The sequence below is a fragment of the Podarcis muralis genome, chromosome 5 (genome assembly GCF_964188315.1).
Source record: "Podarcis muralis chromosome 5, rPodMur119.hap1.1, whole genome shotgun sequence".
Classification (NCBI taxonomy): domain Eukaryota; kingdom Metazoa; phylum Chordata; class Lepidosauria; order Squamata; family Lacertidae; genus Podarcis; species Podarcis muralis.
Window position 1 is genome coordinate 70,285,950 of NC_135659.1, and position 23,081 is coordinate 70,309,030.

At 45.6% G+C, this 23,081-nt stretch overlaps 1 protein-coding gene across 1 annotated transcript; it reads right to left on the reverse strand.

The window, feature by feature from the left end:
* Positions 1 to 883: 883 nt before the first annotated feature.
* Positions 884 to 21,122, reverse strand: SHISA4 (shisa family member 4). Its single transcript, XM_028734714.2, has 5 exons — positions 20,964 to 21,122; positions 7,555 to 7,726; positions 5,718 to 5,851; positions 3,935 to 4,114; positions 884 to 2,735 (listed from the first exon to the last, which is right to left on the reverse strand). Exons 1-5 carry the CDS (start codon positions 21,019 to 21,021, stop codon positions 2,689 to 2,691), a joined length of 591 nt encoding a protein of 196 aa, XP_028590547.1. The 5' UTR covers positions 21,022 to 21,122; the 3' UTR covers positions 884 to 2,688.
* Between the last annotated feature and the right edge of the window lie 1,959 nt (positions 21,123 to 23,081).

Sequence of the window (23,081 nt, forward strand, 5' to 3'; positions counted from 1 at the left end):
TCGGGTTGTGCACCGTGCCGAACCCGGAAGTACCGGAATGGGTTACTTCCAGGTTTGGGCATGTGCGCAGAAGCGCTAAATCATGACCCGCGCATGCGCAAACACGGCGCTGCAGGTTGCGAACGCTGTGGGTTGCGAACATGCCTCCTGCACGGATCACGTTCGCAACCCAAGTGTCCACTGTACTTGCAAATGAAGTCAGTTACATGGGGAAAATGTGTGCCCATTTGGAACGGAATGCTTCAAGGAGAGAGAAAGAGAAAGCTCTGAGGCTCAAGGAGGAAAGCAAACCTGTACCTCCGTGATGGGGAACATGAGTGCCTTCACCTATTGTTGGACTGTCAACGCCCATCAGCCCAACTGGGGAGAGGGATGAGTTGCAGTCCAGTAACATCCGAAGGTCTACAGGTTTCTCAAACTGTGCTGTAATTAAAACATGGGGCTGCAGTTCAGGGAAACGGCTGTAGTGATATTTTTGTACACCAAGAGCACTGTTCCAAATTCAAGCCTGTGTTACCATGGCAGCCAAGCTTTAGTTAGCTATTTTATATCAGCGGGGCTACTTTGGCCTATATCTTCCCCCCAGCTTGCTTGATAATTTACACTTTAGAAGTGGGAGAAGCTTACCTTTGCAGCTGTTTGTAAACATTATTACTCTGATTGTCAGAGTGGCCTGTGAGTGCACACCTCAGTGCAGAATCACACCAACTCACTTTCCTTCCTTTCTCCAACATACTCGTATTTTCCCCATATCAAGCTCTTAATCCTTCCGAAAGTGAGAAAAGCGCTCTTAGGTGTTGTTATTCTCCCAGAATCACCTTCAGGTTTATGTACCATCCTGTATGCCTCACAGAGAGGAAGAACACACACGTAAAACAGTTGCTTTATCAGTATTTACAAGTTTAATCCACATTTTAGCCAACGTTTTGTGATGCCAACACTTGTCATTCTGACTATGACATGAGCTCCCAGAAAATAGCAGGGCCATGCCCCCCACACAGTGGGAACAAGGCTTGACCTAGGGTAGGGGTGGGGAACCTGGGGTCCTCCAGATCATCCTTTCCCAACTTTGGATTCCCAGCTGGTTGGACTACAATTCCCATCATTCCTGACCATTGGCTGATGGGAGTTGTAGTCCAGCAACATTTGGGGACCCAAGGTGGGAGCAGGCTGTTCTAGATGTTGCTAGACTACTGCTTCCATCATCCCTGCCTATTAGCCATGTTAGCTGGTGTTGATGGGAGTCCAGCAGTGGGGGGGGGGCACAGGTTATTTATTTAAGCTATTTCTATACTGTGCCATACTTCAAATAAATATTTGCGAGGTTCTCCACCCTAGAGACAGAGGTCTGAGCTCTCTCCTGAGATGTACTCCCAGACAACGTTCTCGGCAGCCCAGCTCCATAAGACAGCAACACACCATGTAAAGTTGTGCTCTGGTCTTGCAGTAAAGATCACATGCATGGTGCATTTTCCCTCTTTACAATGGGCCCATTGGCCTCATCTGTTCCTAAGAGCCATGAGCTCAAGGGGAACTGCTTCACTGCTGTGACATCAACATTTTCCTTTTTGCACACAATGACTGCCTTTGTACCCTGACTGGTATATTGTGCCTTTGTTCCACACTCTTGCCTTGCTCCCTGTGCCATGATTCTACTCCAGAGAATTAAAATGTAAGAGTCAGTTTCCAACACTCTCCGCTCCAAAGGTTGGCATCAATGCATCCGGAGAGGGACATCACCCTGGACCTTGCATCCTCATCTCCACAGACCGAAGATTCCTATCGTTTGAGAGGAAGGGCTGGTTTAAGCCTGCAGGAGCAGATTGGTGAGCTGCTCAGCCAAGACAAAGAGCCATGCAGCCAGAATACGGGCAAAGCTGCAGGGAGCCCCAATAACCTCCTGGGGGAAATGTGAAATAATAGCTATGCTGCAAAGAACCTCATTTAAAGTAGATGCTCTAACCTCCACCCACCCCTCAAAGGCCACAGACAAAGCTGAAGTGGAAAGGGTTTGGGTAAGGGATGCTGGACAAGTACCCAGCTTAGCTATTTGTAAAAAAAGGAGGGACACTGGGTGAGTAAATTTAATGATGTATAACAGCCACATGTGATATCAGGCTCCTGGGATATTTGCATATCCTCCCATCCCCCTTTTCCAAAGTTTCAAGACTTCCTTAAGAGACAAAACTTCAACCTGGGGCCATGAACAGCAGGCGTAATGGATCCTTGTGCTTTGTCAGGGAACAGGGTGGACCGAAGTCCTTATGTGAGATACAGACTGTTGCACTTTGCTCTCCATTGCCACCTTGAGACAGTCACCTCCTCCCTTCCCATCGAAGAGGCTCAGCTGCACAGTCGATGGAACAGTGAAGTGACACGTGTGGCATTTGTGGCGATCTTAACGCATGCTCTTTCCTGAGCCCAGGTGGAAGGCAAGGAGGGCTAGCAGCTTCCCCACAGTGAGACAGGCAGGAATTGCGAGAATTGGGGGTGGCGGGTGCGCAGGCAAAGACGTAGAGAGTCATGATGCCTCCTACCATGCAGAGCAAAAGGTAACTAGTAGGGACACTGGCAATTGCTGAAGCTTGGGCTGGAGTTTCAGTGCAGCGGGAAACCCAATACAGGTTCTGTGGAAACGGCAGACCCAGAGAGAAAGGGCTCCTTTGGATAGTCTCTGCAAGGTCCTCCTCAGGTGCTGGGCTGTGACGGCTGTGGTGGGATGTAGGGTGGGGGAGCTGCAGCAGAAAGAGAGGGGCAATCAGGATGTGGCTAGAGGCACTGAAGGTTAAAGTGAGACTAGCCTCAGAGGGAGGGGTGGGTGTGAAAGTCATCCCTCAGCAGTTGCATGCTGCACAGTGCACAAGGATAAGGGAGGTGTTATCCCCCCACATCTCAGGAACAACCAGAAGAAGCTCTCGGGCCACATTCACACCACAGATTTAAAGCACTATGATACCATTTTAAAGAGGCATGGCTCTCCCTAAAGAATATTGGGAGTTGAAGTGTGCTGAGAGTTATGAGAAGACCCAGATTCTGCCTCCAGAGCTACAATTCCCAGAGCTCTCTGTGAAGAGGAATTTATCGTTAAACCACCCAGGTAGCAGTGATGGCTAGTGCGCCCATTGGGACTGGTAAGACAGAAGGCAGAGAGGCCAACAACACATGGAGCCAGAGCAAAGTACCTTGGAAGTTGAAGGGAATCCATTTCAGAAGTCCGTTTGACTTCCAAAATGTTCAGAAACCAAAGCGTGGCCTCTGATTGGCTGCAGAAAGTTCCTGCAGCCAATCAGAAGTTGTGGAAGCCCCATCGGACATTCAGATTCACTTGCGGGTTTGCGGCGTTTGGGAGCCAAAACTTTCGAGAACTAAGCTGTTCAAAAACCAAGGTACTACTGTAGAGCCAACTAATTTGAGTTTCCCACCTCCCCATACTCCTCCCTGCTGAGTTGGCAATGGCTGAAATGCAGCCTACTCTACAGATGTAGGAGTCAATAGCAACCCTGATACCTGGAAGGAGACAGTGCCACCCCCTGGAATGAATGTAAGTTAAGAAGGCAGGCAGAGGCTGGCCAATGTTGGTAGAAGAGTTCACCATTCGCCCTGTTGGACCATCTTCCACTTCCCGGTAGTAACCTCTGTTCTGGAGATGTTGGTCTAGAACAGGGTGGCTAATCTCAGAAACCTGCAGAAGTTTCTGGACCACAATTCCCGTGATCCCTGAGTATTGTCCATGGTAGCTGGGGGAGATGGGAGTTTATGTCTAACAAAACCTGAAGGTTCCCAACACCAGCCCCCTTCTTTCCCCATTTGGTGGCTGAATGAAATGTAACACTTCAATTCCTAAGGCAGGTTCTCTATACAGAAGGAGAGGATAAGACAAAGCTTTAACTAAGGCCCACGTGTCTTCAAGTCTGATTTCCCCCTCCTTTCTTACCTGCAGGGTTGTAGTATGGTGGCCCAGGTGGGTATAGAGGATACTGTGCAGCTGGTGCTGTGGGAGGATAGGAAACAACTGGTGTATAGCCAGGATGATATGGTGCTGGCCCAGCTTTGGGATCCATAGGGTAAGGCCCTGGAGGCTGGGCAGGGTAGCCAGAAAGTGGGATCTCTTGACCTGGGACAAAGGAAACAGACTCTGTGAGTATATGCTGGGCTGATGAGTCTACAAGTCAGGCAAGGAAAACCTGTGATGCTCTAGATGTGGTGGGACTGCAGCTCCCTTCAACCCTTCACATTTGGCATGCTGATTAGTGTCGACAGGAATCCAACATGTGAAGAGCCACAGATTCACCTCCATGCCTCCCCTAACTTGCTTTCCCTGCCCCCTCTAAACTGCCCCTCTAAGCCCCAGACATTGTAACTTTTCCTCTTAGGGGAGATGTTCTAGCCTCTGGTCTTTTGGGAGTCTGGTCCTGCAACTTTTTGAGATGTCCTGTATTGTTTCTTAAGTGCCCAGATCAGAACTGTGCACAGTATTCTTAGTGTGATCTCACTATGGAGTTGTATTAAGGCATTACGATATCAGCAGGCTTGTTTTCAAACCCTTTCCTAAGCTTTCCTAACATGAAATTTACTACTACTACTACTACTACTACTACTACTACTATTATTATTATTATTATTATTAAAGTGGCATACTGAGCCAATGAGCTTTCCTGGTCAGTCACTTGCCGGCTGAGACCATATCGGTGTAAACATGAATGTAGGATGTTCATCATTTTACACACATTTTGGAGTTATTTGTTTTGGGGGACAAAAGCTGTCCCATTTAATCCCCATAGCTTCATTTGCTGTTGTTTATGCTTTCACATAAGCTTTTCAGGAAAAGACCCTGATGTTGGGAAAGATTGAGGGCACAAGGAGAAGGGGACAACAGAGATGGTTGGACAGTGTTCTCGAAGTTACCAACATGAGTCTGACCAAATTGCAGGAGGCAGTGGAAGACAGGAGTGCCTGGCATGCTCTGGTCCATGGGGCCATGAAGAGTCGGACACGACTAAATGACTAAACAACAAGCATGCTTTCATAGTCCACACATGCAAAGAAAACCACAGCTAAGTGCCCCAATCTATTAATGCGTAGGTCTACTCTTACAGGTCAGTTGTCTTGATAAATATCCTTGCAGAAGAGGCTATATAGCATATTTAACTGGGCAACAAACACAGTACGCTATAGATAGATTAACATCTCCAAGACAGAGAACATCAAGGCCTAAGCCAAATGTTCTGTAAGGCCTGCCTTGCTGGATCTGACCAAAGTTCCATTTACTCTAACACTCTCTGTCTTCCACAGTAGCTAGTCAAATGCCACAGGAAAGATTCCCCATTGGAAAGCACATCTGAACTATAGAAGTCCCATTGCAAATATGAATGCATTTTATAGAAAATGGGCTGATCCCCAGCTGAAACCCTCTCTGCATGTTATATGCTGCATTATGAGACATGAATATATCATTATCCAGAACAGGTTTAAAACCAAAGAAAATTTGATTTGTTTTTGCTTTGGATGACCTTGCACATCCAATTGCTGCCTTAAGAAAAATGAAAATCATAAAACATTGATATTATCAGACCTGCAGCTTACCAGAACACTTCCATCAAAGCATATAAACAGTATCTGCATAAGAATTTGCAGATTGTGGAGATTCATATCATCTCTAATCCTGAGCTACTTGTGAGAAAGAAGGTCATGGCCCACATCACCAGGACTTCTCCTACCTTGATAGGGTGTCTGAAGGTGATGCCGTCGCTGGTACAAGTAGCAGCAGGAGCACAGGAAGCAGCAGACAATTGTGGCAACAATAGCCACAAAGAGAATCACAGCTGAAGCGATGCCAGCAATGGTTTTGGGGCTATAGGATACAGACAGAGGTGATAAATGAGCTGTGCATACAATAGCATCTGATACCAAACCAGACACCGGAGATTCCAGAAGTAGACTTGATTGAGGTAGAAATAAATGGGTTTTTCTTAATAATAACAGGAGGAAATTGTGTTGTCAATATAGATGAGCTAAGTGACAAGATTACTTTTAGCTGTACGTAAAAAAACCACCCTCTACCCCATACCTATAATTACATGATTAAGAATAACAGTTTCATGAATTAGTCTGCATTGAATGTGTGGTCAAATGCTTCCTCTTCTAGTTTTTAGCTACCCTGATTGTGAGGTAAATGGAATAAATAGTTAACTCACCAGGGCATCAACAGGAAGCCTTGATAAGCTAACTGGAAATTGATGAGGGCAGAGTGGAAACCTACTGGATCCAACAAGCTTTGGGGCAGACAATTTTAATATACCGTATATGTGTGTAGAGAGACTATGGCAGGAGTGGAGAACATTTTATAGTCAAAAGGTTGCAATCCTTCCTGGGCACCCTTTGGAGGGAGCAGGGCACATGCCATTGATGGACAGGGGTAGAGACAAAAGTGGGTGGGGTCAGAGGCTAAAAATGGGTGGAGCAACCTTTGTATAGTAGGCTGCACTCCAGCCGCACAAATGTCAGAAGTTGCTCACACAGCATTCCATCTTCTAGCCAGGCAATCCAGAGGTAATACCAGAATTCAAGGATATGTTCCAGCTAGGCAGGAGTACCTAAGGAGGACATGGAGCAGACCTGAGGGCCAGACAGAGAGGCCTGGAGGGCCACATTCAGCCTTTGGGTTTGAGGTTTTCCAACCCTGGAGTAGGAGATCCCATGAGGTTCACCTTCACTAGGGATTGATCTTACCTATAATATCCATGATTTCTAACTGAGGTATGAGCTCTGTACTTTATGCTCAAATCAGTGAGGTGTGTGGATCACAGTGTGTGTATACATGCATGTGTCTGCAGTAGGGATGTGAAAAGACAGCGTTTTTCATTCTGCCTTGTATTCCCAACATGCAGAACTGTTTCCATTCTGCTGCATCTCACCTTCTGCCAAAAACAATGTTATTCATCTCGCTGTCCATTGTAGCACATTTATGTAACTTACATCATTTATGTAATTAATTAAGTAAATTATGCCATTACCTTGTCACTGCATTACTCCACCCCGATCATTTCAATGCAAAGAGATGCAATGCAAATAGGGGGAGGGATGTAATTAATTGCATATCGTTTGAGGATGGAAAGCAGCAGCAGGAAATAACAATCGTGTTCACTGGATGGATGTCTATTTTGGACATGGGGCAAAGAAATGAACGTTGGCAAATCCCACTCCCATTTCTGTTTTGTCAGGATTTTCCAATATCCCTTAGGGTCCATCTCCATGGTGAAAGCCATTCCCAGCTGCACAGCAGGAATTTTGATTATAAAAACCACTCAGAGGAAATTATTCCCCTGCCCCCACACAGCCACTATTATGATCTGATCAAATTTGCAACCCCTCCATGGCTGCATATCAGGAACAAAAAGGAGTGGGGGATAATAATAAGTCAGCTCACTTCTTTCTTCCTCAGCTCCATCTGGTTTAGCCTTTTCAAGTACTGAAGCACAACCTTGACCCTTTCTTCCTCTCTCTCTTTTTCTCCCAGTCCCTCCCTTTCTTGGCACACATCTTGCCTGTTCTTACCCAAATGCTATGCAGTGCTTTTGTTGCCGTTCAGTGAGGAGTTTCCTGAGGTCCATGCAGCAGTAACGCTGATAGCAGTCACCACAGCAGAAGGAGGGAAAGTGGCAGTCGAAGCCGGGATGCCATGAGCCATTTCGGTCCATGTACCACTTGCAGTCCTCATCGGCTGAGACTGTGAGAAGGTTAAATAAGTCATTCGTTAGTCTTTACCTGCCTCTGAGCATGTGCAGAGTACATTTCCCTCACCACTTGTCAACTGCAGCCTGTCTGCTTCCCTACCCACATGCTTAAAATAAATGACAGTGATGCCATATAACAGCACAACTTTAGCACTGCTAGCATTCATACGGGGGGGGGGGGGGGAACCATCTATTTTCTTTCACCACTGGAATACAGCCTAAGGAGCGCACTAGAATGCAATCCAATAATACAAGATGCAGTCTTTGTCATCTAGCTATTCCCTGCTCAAGATCCACTTTTACAAGGACCAGGATATCAGGATATACTGCACATCTTCCTCTAAATGCAATATAAATTTCCTGCATGAATGCATACAATTGGAAAAGTTGTATCGCAATTCCATATCACAATTCTATGTTCTTTCTCTGCGAGTTGGACAATTTAGCAGCACACAAAACACTGCTGCTCGAAGTAGAACAGCAAATCTGTTTCCAAACTTCTAACACTCTTCAGCCAAGGGGACACTCTGCTTTTCCACAGCCCAAATGTTGGAGTGGGGCCATTTTCATTGGGGCCATTATGTGTGAAGGAAGGGTTAAATACTCCCCATTCACTGCACTGCCAATCATGATTGCCTCTCCAGCATAGAAATGGAGGGGTTAATGTGATAGTGTTTATTCCTAGAGAGATGGAACAGTTGACAGAGAAGAAAATGACTAGGGCAATCTATTCAGGCCATAACTGGCCGAAATAGCCACCCAGCAGGTCATCTACACGTGGGGAAATTATGCACCTATTCTATAGAGCTTTTAAAAGTTGGATTTTAGGACTGCTGGGAGGGAAACAAACCAGAAACTGAACAGACAGGACAGAATATGAGATAGGGGTGTTTTGTTCACTGTGTAGATGCCTTCATTAAAATAAAATTAAAAATTAATTAATTTTATAATGAATGATTTTAGAGTGTTGTTTATGCTGTACTTTTGTACTGTTTTATTGTTGTTAGCCGCCCTGAGCCCGGCTTTGGCTGGGGAGGGCGGGATATAAATAAAATTTTATTATTATTATTATTATTATTATTATTATTATTATTATTATTAAAAAGTGACTAAAGCAGGCTATTTCACAGTAAATTCCCTACCAAAGTAAGAACAGCTGGGTCACACTAAGTGAGACAGCAATACTTTCGAATTCTCTGTGGCTAAAGAATTCCCATAAATAGAAGTGGTGTGCAACATAATAGCTACCATCAAGGGGACTTTAACCAAAAACTTCCATTTCCACTGAAGGGAGCTAGTAAAGATATAGCAGGCCAAGATAAAATGCACTTGAAAGTTTCTACTGAAGCCCTCTATTTAAATGGACAAGGGAGTATTGACACCCTCTATACATCGGCTGGGACTCCTAAAATAGCTAATGCTTAATCTTCATCCAGTTTCTAATCCAATCAAAGCAACGCTGTATCACCTATCAAGTGATCAAGAGTCCTAATGCCAGTAGTGTCCTTTGCAATAAATGCACTAAACCTCACATGAACTCCTCTCCTTTGTAAACCAGGTAAAGGTAATAGTCTTTATTCCACACTGCATCTGATGAAGCATCTTGGGCCCAGTGGCAAAGCTTCAAAGTGACAAGTGAGGTGGGAAGCTGGGCAAGGAGACCAGGGCAGGCTATTCTCTCCAACCTGCTATTCTCTCTGTAACAAAGCCCAAGCTCCAAAACAAATTAGCATAACAAACCATAATATCAGAATGATGAAGCAAGGATGTCAGGCCTATTCAGTGTATTGTACAGAATGCTGGACAGGCATTGTGGGTGCTCGGTGCAATGAGCTCCTGGCCTCCAGGTAACAAGTTTGTTGTTCTAGAGCAGGGATGTCCAACCTGTAGATCGTGATCTACCGGTAGATCACCAGGGTGCTCCAGGTAGATCGTGGGACGATAGGAAGTGATCACTGAGAAACAGCTTTGGCCTCTCCCCCCCCCCCCCCAAAAAGCTGAACAACCCTTGGCAAATCTCCCCCCATTTAGTTGCCACCTTTGGTAGATCACTGCCACTTTTTTTATACTGGGAGTAGGATCACAGTCTCTTGGGAGTTGGACATGCCTGTTCTAGAGTAAACATCTCCCAGTGGGGATATGTAAGCTTTTGGCACACTTTCGCCCTCTTCACTTTTTCAAGTCCTACTTCAATTCCCTTCTCCTTTTCCCTCGGAAGCAGAAACAATTAACCAGACAGCCTCCAATTCCCTATGTAGATACATGTCCTGAGCAAGAGAAGTAACAGATCACTGGGACCTTCCAATAAAGCCAAATGTTGGAAGGACAGACACAGCACATAGTTAAACGGCACACTGTTGAAAGGTGTTGTGGTGGCCACCAGTCTGGATGGTTTTAAAAGGAGATAAGACAAATTCATGCAGACAAGTCTATGGCAATGCTCGCTAGCCATTATGGATATCAGAAGAAGTGTGCTTTGGCATACCAGTTGCTGAGCATTGCAAGTGAGGGGAAAGAGTGCTGTAGACTAGATGGGGCCTTGGCCTGATCCAGCAGGCTCTTCTTTTATTCTTTTCATGGGCTGTATTAACTCATTGTCACCCCTTATCTGCAGTTGAACAAAATGTAGGACAAAACTACTTTTCCTGTTGTCCAGACAACATGGTCCACATGTAGCCATTCTGCTTTTATAATAAATAGACGAGGGGGCAGGTGCTGAAGTCGCATGCATGTCCTTCCTTCTTGGAAATGTAGATGAGCATGCATATATAAAGCCTCTCGCAGGCGAGAAAAATCAGGCACACATAGATCATATTACATCAGACCTGGCCGTGAGTCAGGGCAGCAGGGGAACAGGAAACTGAAACTCCTCCGCTCTTTGAGACATGTAGACTGGGCAGCTGCTGTGGTTTTATATTGCCACCTAGAGTATCATGTTTTGGAAGTTCATACTCACGCTCCAAGTCCCCTTCTCTTCCAAATGTAATCTCCACATATGGAACATGATCGGCCGCCTTGGAATGGATGGAAATGATGCATGCCCTGCTCTATACACACAGCGCTGCTTTGATTCATGAAACCTGCCTTATCCAGCCAGGTCCAGCTCCTTACTCAGGAATCCCACCCTCCTGTCATTCTGCCTGTGACCTTTGGGCCATAGCAACTGCCATAAGCTCTCAAATCTTTTAGGAAGCTGTATTGATGCACTAGGTGCATAGAGCACGCAGGGTCTGCTTGTATTTTAGCAGTGAGGAAACTATCTAGTACTTTTGGGCGATGATGGGGCAAATCGGCAAATCCATCCAGTTCAAGATAATTTCAGTGCCATCATAATGACCAGTACTTAAACCATAAGTTATTTTAATACATTTTGTTTTCAAACTATGCTGAACTTCTGAAGAAACTGTCATAACCGTCTGTCGTACACAAGCTATTTTATTTACTTATAATATTTTGTCCTTTCTCCAAGTAGCTCCAAATGATGTGCATGATTCTTATGACCACCACTATATTCTCACAACAATCCTGTGAGACAGGTTAAGTTACAACATCACACACTCATGCCCAAGTGGAGCTCCGAACCAGCCCTTGTCCATAACACCAACCACTAACACAGCATTATATTTTTTGACAAATTTTAGTCCCTTCAACATCTGCAATTCTAAAAGCAGACCCTCCCCACCATGCAAGCAATTCCCTTACAGAGAAGGTGTATTCTCACCATGCCACACAATCTAGAAATGTGTTTGTAATCCCTGGCAGTAAATACAAAATTAAGGCAAATCTCAAAAGTAATGATCTGATGATTACTCAATAAATACGATTCCCATACAGTGACTTCTGTCTTTGTACTTTTGTCTTTCCAGGCTGTGATGCTTTATGGTTTGCATTTTTTATTCTTTGTTTTCTTCCTTTTTGTTATGTTTGCACTTTTCTCTTTGTAATGAATCAATAAAATATATATACATTTTAATAAATACTGGTACATTGACTTCCCTTTATCTTGAGTGTGCTCAGTGTCCCCCAGTCCATGGAAACTGTGCTTATTATTTACGAACATATTTTGCATTTCTATTATTACTGTTGTTGTTGTCATTGTTGTTATTTTATTAACTGCCCTTCACCCTAAGGCACCCAATTAGCACTACCCTCTCAGTCAACAATAAATGTTAAAGTCATTTTAAAAAACCAGAACCCTAAAAGTTAAACAGAAAGAAACCTGCACTACAAAATTAAACAATTACATAAAACCAGGTGCAGCAAAACATATATGAAAACAACAGAGTTAAAAATATCAAAAATCTTTAAGTAATCTCAAAATGTCTGGGGGGAAATAAAACAAAATAGAAATAAAACAAAACATGGGGAAATAAAACAAAACATGACCTAGATGCCACGCAAGATTCGAGGGTGTTTCACAATTGGGATGCCATTGCTGAAAAGGCCCTTTCTCTGACAGTCCCCACTGTCCCACCCACAATACAGACTGACTGAGAAACATTAGCTAGAAGTTGCAGGGCTTTGTGGGTTAAGAAAGTTGAAAAACAGCCACAAGACCACAAAACTACAAGGCTGACAGACACCTAAAGGTCATAGCCACCTGGTCCAAAAAAAGGAATGGAAATATACTGGGTCTCAGGAAAAACAATCTCATCAAGGGCCCATATTTGCTGTGCTCACTCACTGAGCCTGGACTAGCAGCCAGGATAGGCAAAACAGTGGTACCTCAGGTTAAGTACTTAATTCGTTCTTGAGGTCCGTTCTTAAGCTGAAACTGTTCTTAACCTGAAGCACCACTTTAGCTAATGGGGCCTCCTGCTGCCGCCGCGCCGCCAGAGCACGATTTCTGTTCTCATCCTGAAGCAGAGTTCTTAACCTGAAGCCCTATTTCTGGGTTAGCAGAGTCTGTAACCTGAGGCGTATGTAACCTGAAGCGTATGTAACCCGAGGTACCACTGTATATAAGTTTATTTATTTTATTTTATTTTTTTGTAGGAGGACCAGCTGCACCTCCCTTTCTCTGCAGACCACAGCATCACTCTTTCCCCTGGCACTGGAAGCCCAGAAAAGAGAAACGGTGTGCACAGCCACCATTAACACTCTCATGTTACTTCTTCTATAGGGTTTGAGGCATGCAGTAGGAATAGCTCTGCGGTGACAGGATGGAAAGGTAGAAAAGCAAGCTAATACAAGCGTAGCCTTCTAACATGTAAGCTATCCATCTGTAGGAAGATTTGGACACCGGAACGGAATTTCTTCAGTGTCTTCCAACCAGAAATCTGAATCGTATACCTCCCTGTCTATTTCAATATGATCTTAGAGACGCTCGTACAACAGACTTGTTTTTGGCTAGATAGTCGATTTACTGAGTTTAATCACTCTTTAGTGTTTTGTGCAGAGATATTGCCAAGCATGGAAAAAACACTCTTGCAACAGAGCTTGAATAATTAACGTTTCTGGCACCAACTCCTTTAGTGCAGTAAAAACATCTCTTCCTTATACAAAACTGGAAAAAAGGAAAAACCACTCTCCTAGTATTATCGGGGTCATAAGCAACACAGATCCAAGACAGAAACAAATGTCTATAGAAAGATAAGTGTAGGGATGGACATTTTTAACAGAAGCATCTAACCAGATCCACTCAGAAGTTTTTCAGAATAAAAAGGTCTTCACCAACCACCCAAAGACTAAGATCCAATCAACTTGATAAAAAATTCTGCTTCTATAGCTTGCAGATCACAAGTGCACAGAATGTGGGGGTGGGAGTAGGAATCTCAGTATGGAAGTTGCCCCATGTTGGCTCTGAAGCAATACCTCACAGTACTGTAACTTGGTCATTAAAATGGTACCACAGATGGTACCATGGACAGCACCACCAAGATGTACAATTGGAACTCACATTAAACCTAATACAGTGGTACCTCGGGTTACGAACTTAATTCATTCTGGAGGTCCGTTCTTAACCTGAAACCATTCTTAACCTGAGGTGCGCTTTTGCTAATGGGGCCTCCCGTTGCCGCTGCACCGCGATTTCTGTTCTCATCCTGGGGCAAAGTTCACAACCCAAGGTACTACTACCGGGTTAGTGGAGTTTGTAACCCCAAGTGTTTGTAACCCGAGGTACCACTGTACTGAGGTAATGAGCAAGGGACCCTGGCAATCATTATATGATTGGCAGATGGATGGATAGATAAATTCAACCTTGTAACATGCAGAAAATAACATATGTTGATAAACCAGAGAGAGGAGCTGAGGGATGTCTGGGGGGGGAGGGGGAGGGAAAAATAGGGGGGATTTAAGGATAATATGTTTTTTGATAAAATGTTATGTTGAAATTACTAATAAAAAATATTAAAAGAAAAAAAGAAGATAAATTTAACCAAACTCATGACAGTGGCAACCTTCTTAAGGCAATTCAGCACTTGACCTCTTACAAGGCTTCTGTCATGAGCCATGATCTCAAATGTCATATTTCTGCTCAGTCTCCCCCTTAGAAGCATAGAGTGGTAGAGTTGGGAGGATTCCCAAGGGTCATCTAGTCCAACTCCCTGCAGTGCAGGAATCTCTTGCCCAATGTGGGACTTGAACCACAACACTGAGATTAAAAGTTTCGTGCTCTGCCAACAGATATCTGCCTTCTTCCGTGCCTCTCCCCCCATGCTTTATTTTTCCTCCCTTGCTGTCAGGATTTCCTTCCCTTTAAGGGTTCCCAGACTTCATTCTCCCAGCTTCCACCACCACCATCACCAGCAATTTGTCATTCAGTCTTTCACATTTAGCTAGCTACAAAAGAACCCACTCTTGTTACTGTAAGTAGATTCATTTCCTCTGCTGTCTCCACCATGGGATTATCTTGTCTTCCTTTGATTAATATTTGTTTGATATACATCTTCCTCTGATTATCCTCAATTAAAGCATTTAGCTCTGAAGCCACCAACTCCCTCTCTCCCTCCCCACACACACACCAACAGCAAGTGAGTCCATCCTTGATCCTCTAAGAAGGTGACAAGGAGCAGCTCAGCTGCAAGAACATAGGCATCATTTAATGACTAGAAGTCTCTTATCTTCCAGATAGTTTTGGACAACACAGAACATCTGTATTTCAAGAATTCCAAGTTTTTGTTCTAATTCTTCCTTCTCTTTCAATTTTTTTTTGGTGTTGCTACAGATAATGAGGGGGGGGGGAAATAAACCAATATCAAAACAAAACAGAAAACCCAGACAACCAATCTGTAGAAAGGACATAGGCGCCGACTCCATGGGGCCTGAGGGGGCCCGAGCCCCCTCAAAAATTTTATTGGGGGGCGGAGCCCCCCCAATAATTAAAAAAATTATCGCGCGCCTTGGCTCCCTCGTCGCGCGCCTTGGCTCCCGCGGTCGGCGAGGGGAGCCCGGGCCACGCACGGCTGCTGCCGCCGCCGCCGCCTCTCCTGGGGGCGCCGCCTCCCCGGGCGGGAACGCTGCGGGTGCGCGAGGGAGGAGGGCGGCCCCCGGGGGCTGGGAGAGCCGGGCTGCCCTGGCCGAGAGGGCTGCTCTGCCGGGCGCCGCTGACATTGGAACTTAGAAAACTTCCCGGGGCAGGACCCCGGTATGGGCCCCCCCAATATTTTTTATAAGTCGGCGCCCCTGAGAAAGGACTCTATGAATTACAAACAGATACGCTGTATGTACTTTTGTTATCCAAGAAAATCTTTTAATAAAAGTAATCTTTGTTAAAAAACAGGAAACCGCCCAAGTGGCACTGCATTGTACATATAATTCCAGAGGCTGAGTTCTTTAACCAGCTTTTAAATGTATCTGACAGGGGGGATCTCAAATCTATAACTTCTATGCAGTATTTCAAATAGTTATTTAGTAAGGAAAAGATGGAACAGCTACTTTTGAAATCTGTGGGATAGTGAATAGAAGAAGAATGTTTGCTTTAGAAAAAGCACAGTTCTAATGAAAGATTAGGGACGTGGGTGGTGCTGTGGGTTAAACCACAGAGCCTAGGACTTGCCGATCAGAAGGTCGGCGGTTCGAATCCCCGAGATGGGGTGAGCTCCCGTTGCTTGGTCCCTGCTCCTGCCAACCTAGCAGTTCTGCCACCATAATGCGTAGTTTGAACCTCGGTTACTTAGATCTGTGGCTCACATTTTCTCCTACCACACTGACTTGCTCTTGCCAGAACCTTTCCTTAATTTTTTAAAATTAAAAAACCTTGCAGCTGTATTTTGTGTTGGGAATAGCAGCATAACTTCTGTATGTGTTTTTAATTGTCACAAATTGAAAACTGCTTTGAAAACTTTTTTTAATCTCAAGTGTGGGGCAGAGACTGTGGGTGGAGCTCAATTCAATGTAGCACTAATAAAGGAAACAAGGTTTACTTACACAGTGGGACATTTCCCCCTGCACACCCCCTAAATCTGTTCTGGGATTCCCCCCCAACCCTCCAGAGAAGATATAAGGGGCAGAGGAGAGAGGAGATAGGAAAGGAGGGAAATCCCACTGCATGAGCAGAGCTCATTCCATGCATGCAATGACTCCATTGAATTCCACCCTATATCTAGATCTAAGGCAGAGTCATCTGACTTGCGATAGATCTTAGATTACTCCTCTACTGAACAGAACTACTGCCACAGACCAAACACTGTTACAACTGTTACAGAAAGAGCCCCTAACACTCCATCTGCCAAAGCACTGGAGAGGTTTTTCTGCCCAATGAGTACTGTAGCTTCAAGACTAAAGGGTTTTTCTTCTCCTCAGTAGGAAAACAGGACAAATAAACATTGGGGTGCAAGAAAAATAAGCTTTCTTCTGTCTCTAGGAACTGTTATGGAAGTAAATAAAGAAGCTGGGTGGAAGTCAGTGTCTGAAATCAGCAGGAAATTGTGACTTACTAGTAAGTAAGTTTGGTGGTTGGACGGTAAAAAAAAAAGGTAAAGGACCCCTGGATGGTTAAGTCCAGTCAAAGGCAACTGTGGGGTGCAGTGCTCATCTCGCTTCAGGCCAAGGGAGCCAGCGTTTGTCCACAGACAGCTTTCCAGGTCATGTGGCCAGTGTGACTAAACCGCTACTGGCGCAACGGAACACAGTGACGGAAACCAGAGCGCACGGAAAAGTCGTTTACCTTTCTGCCACAGAGGTACCTATTTATCTACTTGCACTAGTGTGCCTTCCAACTGCTAGGTTGGTCGAAGCTGGGACAGAGCAACAGGAACTCACCCCGTCGCACGGATTCAAACCGCTGATCTTCCGATTGGCAAGCCCAAGAGACTCAGTGGTTTAGACTACTGAGTCCAGTGGTTTGGACTAGGACCCAGGAGATCAGGGTTCATATCTCCATTTATGAGGCTCACTGGGGGACCATGGGCCAGAGTTGTTGTGAGGTCGAAATGGGGAGGGGGAGAACCATGTATGGCACTCTTAATTCCCTGGAGGAGAGTTGGGATATACCGTAAATGTAACAAACAAGTAATAACTCTAATGGGTATGTTAAGGGATAAGTAATCTATATTAAGTTAATCTGAGACAGCAGTCTGGGACAACACTCTGAGGAGATACTATTTTTTAGGATTGAGGAATCAATTCTGTATCTCTCTCTTGTAAATATCATTGCTGGCATTTACTTTGTTAATCACAGGCCCATCGTAGTTATCAGCACTATTTTGGAAATGGCACCCCACAAGAGAGACAGAGTTTATAGATTCCATACAGATACTGTTTTCATAAAACATGCAGAAATATATTTGAGGCTCTCTAGTACTTCTTGTTACATATAGCAATAGTTGTTACCATAGGATAAAATGTGTAAAAGAAACAACAAGGGCATTCCGGCCAATACAGGCTTTCCATTTGCTTTAGATTTAAGGAAAAGCAACTACAAGCAAATTATTGGAGGGGCCTTAGTTCAGTGACAGAGCACACAACTTGTACACAGAAAGCCTCATCAACCCCTGGCACCTCCAGTTAAGGAGAAATACTTCTGCCTTAATACAGCGGAGAGCTGCAGCCAGTCAGAATAGACAGTACTGGGGTCATAGGAGCCAATTCCTAGGGGTCATGGGGGCTTCGGCCCCCACAATAAAATATTTTAGGGGGCCAAGTCCCTGCAAAGTTGATGGGCATTCCCATTCAAATAGTGTGTCTGCATGGCATCATGTGATCAAGAGCCTAGGACTTGCCGATCAGAAGGTCGGCGGTTCGAATCCCTGCAACGGGGTGAGCTCCCGTTGCTCAGTCCCTGCTCCTGCCAACCTAGCAGTTCGAAAGCACATCAAAGTGCAAGTAGATAAATAGGTACCACTCCAGCAGGAAGGTAAACAGCATTTCTGTGCGCTACTCTGGTTCGCCAGAAGCAGCTTAGTCATGCTGGCCACATGACCCGGAAGCTGTATGCCGGCTCCCTCGGCCAATAAAGCGAGATGAGCGCCGCAACCCCAGAGTCACCCGCGACTGGACCTAACGATCAGGGGTCCCTTTACCTTTACCTTACCTGGGCCCCCACAATATTTTATTCAAGTTGGCACCCCTGGTTGGGGTAGATGGCCCAATGCTCTGAATAAGGCAGCTTCATATGGTCACAGAGGTGCCTAATGTGAAAATGCTCAGCGTTTCAAGCGCACAAAAGTACGCTTAGTATGTTTCACTCCCAGTTCTTCCATAACATCTAACAGGTTAGCTTTTCATAAGCTTTCAGTGTGGGAGTGTATTAAAATATGCGGTCCCCCACTTCTACCTTCTGAAGTGGTATATCCTTATGTGGTAAGTAGCACTGGGAAGGGCCACAGCTCAGCAGTTCAGAGTCTGATTTGCAAGCAGAAGGCCACAGGTTCAATCTCTAGCATCTCCAAATAGGGCTGAGAGACGCCCCCCTCCCCAAGTCTGAAACTAGGAGAGTTGCTGCCAGTCAGTGTAGACAATACTGAGCCAGATGAACCAGTGGTCTGACTCAGTATATGGCTGTTTCCTGTGTCACAATTTTTCCCCTGAGTATTTGAATCAGCTCTGCAAACCTCAAACTGCAAAGCAACAATCTGAATAGTCAATTAAAAGAGCACTAGCAATTACACTCTGGCTCTTTCTATAGTATAGTCAGATAACCCCACTTTTTGGGGAAATAGAAAGGAATTATTGAGAGAGTCAGACAGCAGCATGTTCAGTTGCCAGGGATAAGTTACTGCATGCACTCAAGCCAATGCACAAATCCACATTTCTAAAAAAAGAAAGGCATAGTTATTTTTGAAACTCACACTGGATAAGACATTTAATTCTCTTGGTCCCCTCTAATTACAGGTTCAACATCCTTCCTTAGCCACAGACAAAAATTACCCACAAAGAACTCAATGGGGACGTGGCAGGAAATGGAAAAAGGGTTCAGCAGGTAGGCGTTGGTATGTGCCTTTTCAGTGGCTTCCAAGAGGTGCCCAAGATGCAGCAACAGAATGCATGGATCGGTGGCAGTGATCACAATACCTACAAAGTGCAAATACCATTGAAAGTTTTTCCCTGCACAAACTCCACAGAGATAAATGTTCCCATTCTTGCACGGCTCCCATTCACTTCAATGGAGCACACTCAGAAATTTTCAATGTTTAGTATGGCAAGTTTCTTATATTTGACTCTTTTCTGGCTCCTAAAACCAATCCATGAATTCTACTTGTTTACTTGGGAAGATTACATACCACTTAATAAAAAATAATAATAAAAAATAAGGAATGTAACTCAGTGGTAGAGCATTTGCTATGCATGCAGAAGGTGCCTCGTTCAATCCCTGGCATCTCCAGATAGGGCTGGGAATGTCTGAAGTCCTGGAGATCCACAGTGTGGATGATACTGAGCAAGACAGACCAATGTTCTAGCTTGGTATAATGTAGCTTCTCACTATATCTAAAAGTGGTTTAAGATCCTCATTTTAAATAATAATAATGAAAATTACTAATTGAGGGAATACATAGTTTTAAGTCAAAACTCTAAGAAGACTTAGTAGATTCCTGTTGGGTTTGTTTCTAGGCAATCCATATGGTCAAAGACCAGTTTGGGTGTGATACTCTCCATAGGGTGTCTACCTCCATAGGAATAAATCCAGAGAAATTCTACAAACATCACATCACATATAGGAACATAAGAAGAGCTGTGCTGGATCAGACCAAAGGCCCATCAAGTCCAGCATTTTGCCCCTACAGGGGCCAGCCATATGCTTATAGGAAGTCCACAAGCAGGACATGAGTGCATTGTGATAGCCCTTTCCCCAGGGCTCTAATTCTCCAGCAAGTGAGTTTCAGAGGCTTATTGCCTCTGACAAAGGAGGCAATAGATAGTCATCATTAGTAGCCATCTATCCACTACTATCTATTGTTCCTCTAGTCCCCCTTTTAAAGCAGTCCAGGTTGGTGGCCATCACCACATCTACCTGTACCAGCGGTTCTCAGCCTGTGGGTCCCCAGATGTTGGACTACAACTTCCATCATCCCTGAGCTCTGGCCTTGCTAGCTAGGGGTGATGGGAGTTGTAGTTCAACAACATCTGGGGCCCCACAGGTTGAGAAAGGTTGCGTGTAATCAATTCCAGTTTTAACTACCTGCACCTTCAAAAAGCGCTTCCTCTCTGTCCTGAATCTCCCACCACCCAGCTTCCTATACAGGGTTAGGAAACTTCTCTCGATCCACTTTCTCGCCACACCATGAAAAATCCGTGCACACCTCTGGTTAGCTTCAGTCTAAGACGTAACTCCTAAGGCAGAAAACCTTGAGAAATATATGGGGTGGGGGCAGCCCCCAGTTCACAAGCAAGCAGCAGCAAAGTGCCCACGGACAGAGGCACCACGCGGGGATCCGCTTCTTCCCAACTAATGGGAGCTGTGTGAGGGGCCCCGGGGCATTTTGCACATGCTCAGAGGCGTGGCTTCTCAGGTTGAAAAAAACAATCTGGGGAACAACTTGCCCCGGGTTCGAATTCCGGGGAAGAAACAGATCTCCCCCCCCCCCAGCTTTTCCTCCTCCCAGCAGAGGCGCGCCCTGACCCGTGACCCATATTTCCAAGGGGCGCCAGGACAAGGCAGGGCTGTTGGATCCACAGATCGGGCCCGAAGCAGGCGCGCCCCCCAGCGCCCCTGTTGTTCTCCTGGGGCGGGAGGAGGAGAAAGGCACCTCGGGCGGGGCAGCGTGTAGCCTTGGGGCGGCCCATCCTCCTGCCCCCCTCCCCACCTCGCCTGGGCCCCCTTGCCTTCCCTTCCCCTCTCCACCGCCTCACCGAAGCTTGCAGCAGCCAGACTGCAGAGCACCATAGCCGCCAGGCCCCAGGCTCCCATCGCGGCAGCTCCCGACGGCTCAGACCAGCTCGGCGCGCCCCAGGGCGACGCTGCGGGAGAGGGCGGGAGCAGAGAAACCAGATCCGGGGGGGGGGGGCGGAGGCGACGCCTCCTCCTCCTCTTCTCCCGGGAAGGGCGGAGATCTTCACCCCACCCCACCCCACCCCTCTGGCAAGCACGACGGCCGGCCTTGGGGAGCCAGACGGGAGGCTGCTCCGCGGTGCTTCCCCTCGGTGCGTCTCCTTGGCGCCGCTGGTGGCGCGGGGCGAGATCGGGAAGGGAAAGGAGGACTAGTCTATTCGGCTGGAAATCGATGGCGAGAGGTTGGAAACTGGAGGGCTTTTAGAGCCCCACGTTTTGCTAGGTATGCGAGAGAAGAGAGCCGTAGAGGACGGGAAGGATGCCCCCCCCCCACTGCAGAATTTAGACCTACTGCGATTTTTGCGCGTCGTGCGTTTAGTTGGGCGTTTCGTGGCGACGTGCAATAGCACCATCAAACACCATACAAAACTAACACAATTACGGTCGAGTCCAGTCAACATGCTGAACATTTCCACAGCTGCCAGCATCAACAGCGGGAAAAGGCTGTGTTGAACAAGGGAGAGTTTTAACATGCGCCGAAATTGTATCCACGCATCATTTTCTAAGTGCTTGCAGACTGTTTAATTCTCTGTTCTAGGACCTTTCTTGGTACCAACGTCAAGCTAACCAGTTGGTAGTTGCTTGGTCGTCGTCCCTTCTTCTTCTTCTTTTGGAAGATAGGGACATTTGCCTGCCTTCAGCCCACAGGAACCCCAAAGAATTCTCAAAGAATATAGACGGAGCCTCTAAAATTGCATGTGCAAGTTCCTTTAGTATCCCTGGGAGCAGTTCATCAGGCCCTAGAGATATGTATTCATTTAAAGTAGCTAGGTGTTCTCTTATCACCTCTTGGGCTGCAGCTCCCTTTATGAATTTATTCTATCATCACCAGGTTGTTGAGCACTGTTTTCTTTTTTGGGCAAAGCAAAGGCAGAGGCAAAGCAGGTTTTGAGCAGTTCCACTTTCTCCTCTGCCACTCAATAGCATCTCTCCATGATTAAGAGTCACCTGTGTGGCACACATACACCTTGGTCCCCAGGTACATACTTGGGAGCATCAGACTTGAGAACAACCAAAACCCTCCCCACTATGTTCCTTAGTATCATCTCACCCTGGCCTGAAAGAAATGTATTCAGCTCAGTTATCAGAGGGCAAGGCCCTTTGATGCAGAAGGAGCTTCTGAAGTCATCCAGGTGAACCAACCTTACCAAGCTTCCACCAAACCTATTCTCATTCACGTACTAAGCCTGTGAGCAAAATCATCCAAAACAATGAATTCTACAGTTCCTTGATCATACTACAAAAGCCCAGATACTTATTCTGGGTAAAATGAGAATTTCAACTTTTATTTAAAAATATATAGCTAGCCCTTAAAGCAGAAATGGCTAGTTCATGGGCAGTATGTGGCCTGCCAAGATACGGTAATTTTCGTGGCCCATAGGACCCCCAACATTTATTGGTGGCAAATTCAGTGGTGCTGGTTGGGGGGGGGGGTTTCCCAGGTTTCCCCAAGAACCCTTGGGTATAATATGGGTAATTTTCATCTCTGTAATTTTCTAAATACACCCCCAAAATGGCTCCCTTTTAGCTCTTTATAGTTCCATGTTATAAAGAAAGCTTTGCCTTAATTTCTGGCAGCACTATTAGCAGTGATACTTACTGCGTTCAATAAATGAAACAGTCCAAATATTTTCTTTGCACCATCTACATCTGTTGTTGCTGCTTTTTGGTACTGTTTCTATTCTTTTGCATGCGCCCACACAAAATAAGATAAAAATAAACACAGCACTACTCAGTAGCTGCCTGCGATGCTGTCAGCAGCCAAAGTGTGGACCTTCAGCAATCTGTCCAGAGTTCTGCTGAATACATCAGAGTGGGGACAAGCAGTTGCAGCCAGCAGCACCACTTTAGCACTTAACAATAAGCACTGGTGAGCAAATTGTGTGTTGTGATTTGTAGTCTTTGTAATGGAGAACAAA

Coding starts and splice junctions, on each gene's coding strand:
- SHISA4 (XM_028734714.2), bottom strand. CDS start 21,021: ATGGGAGCCTGGGGCCTGGCGGCTATGGTGCTCTGCAGTCTGGCTGCT. Junction 7,727..20,963: donor TCTGGCTGCTGCAAGCTTCG/GTGAGGCGGTGG, acceptor ACCTTCTCACAG/TCTCAGCCGATGAGGACTGC. Junction 2,736..3,934: donor ACCATACTACAACCCTGCAG/GTAAGAAAGGAG, acceptor TTTCTGCTGCAG/CTCCCCCACCCTACATCCCA.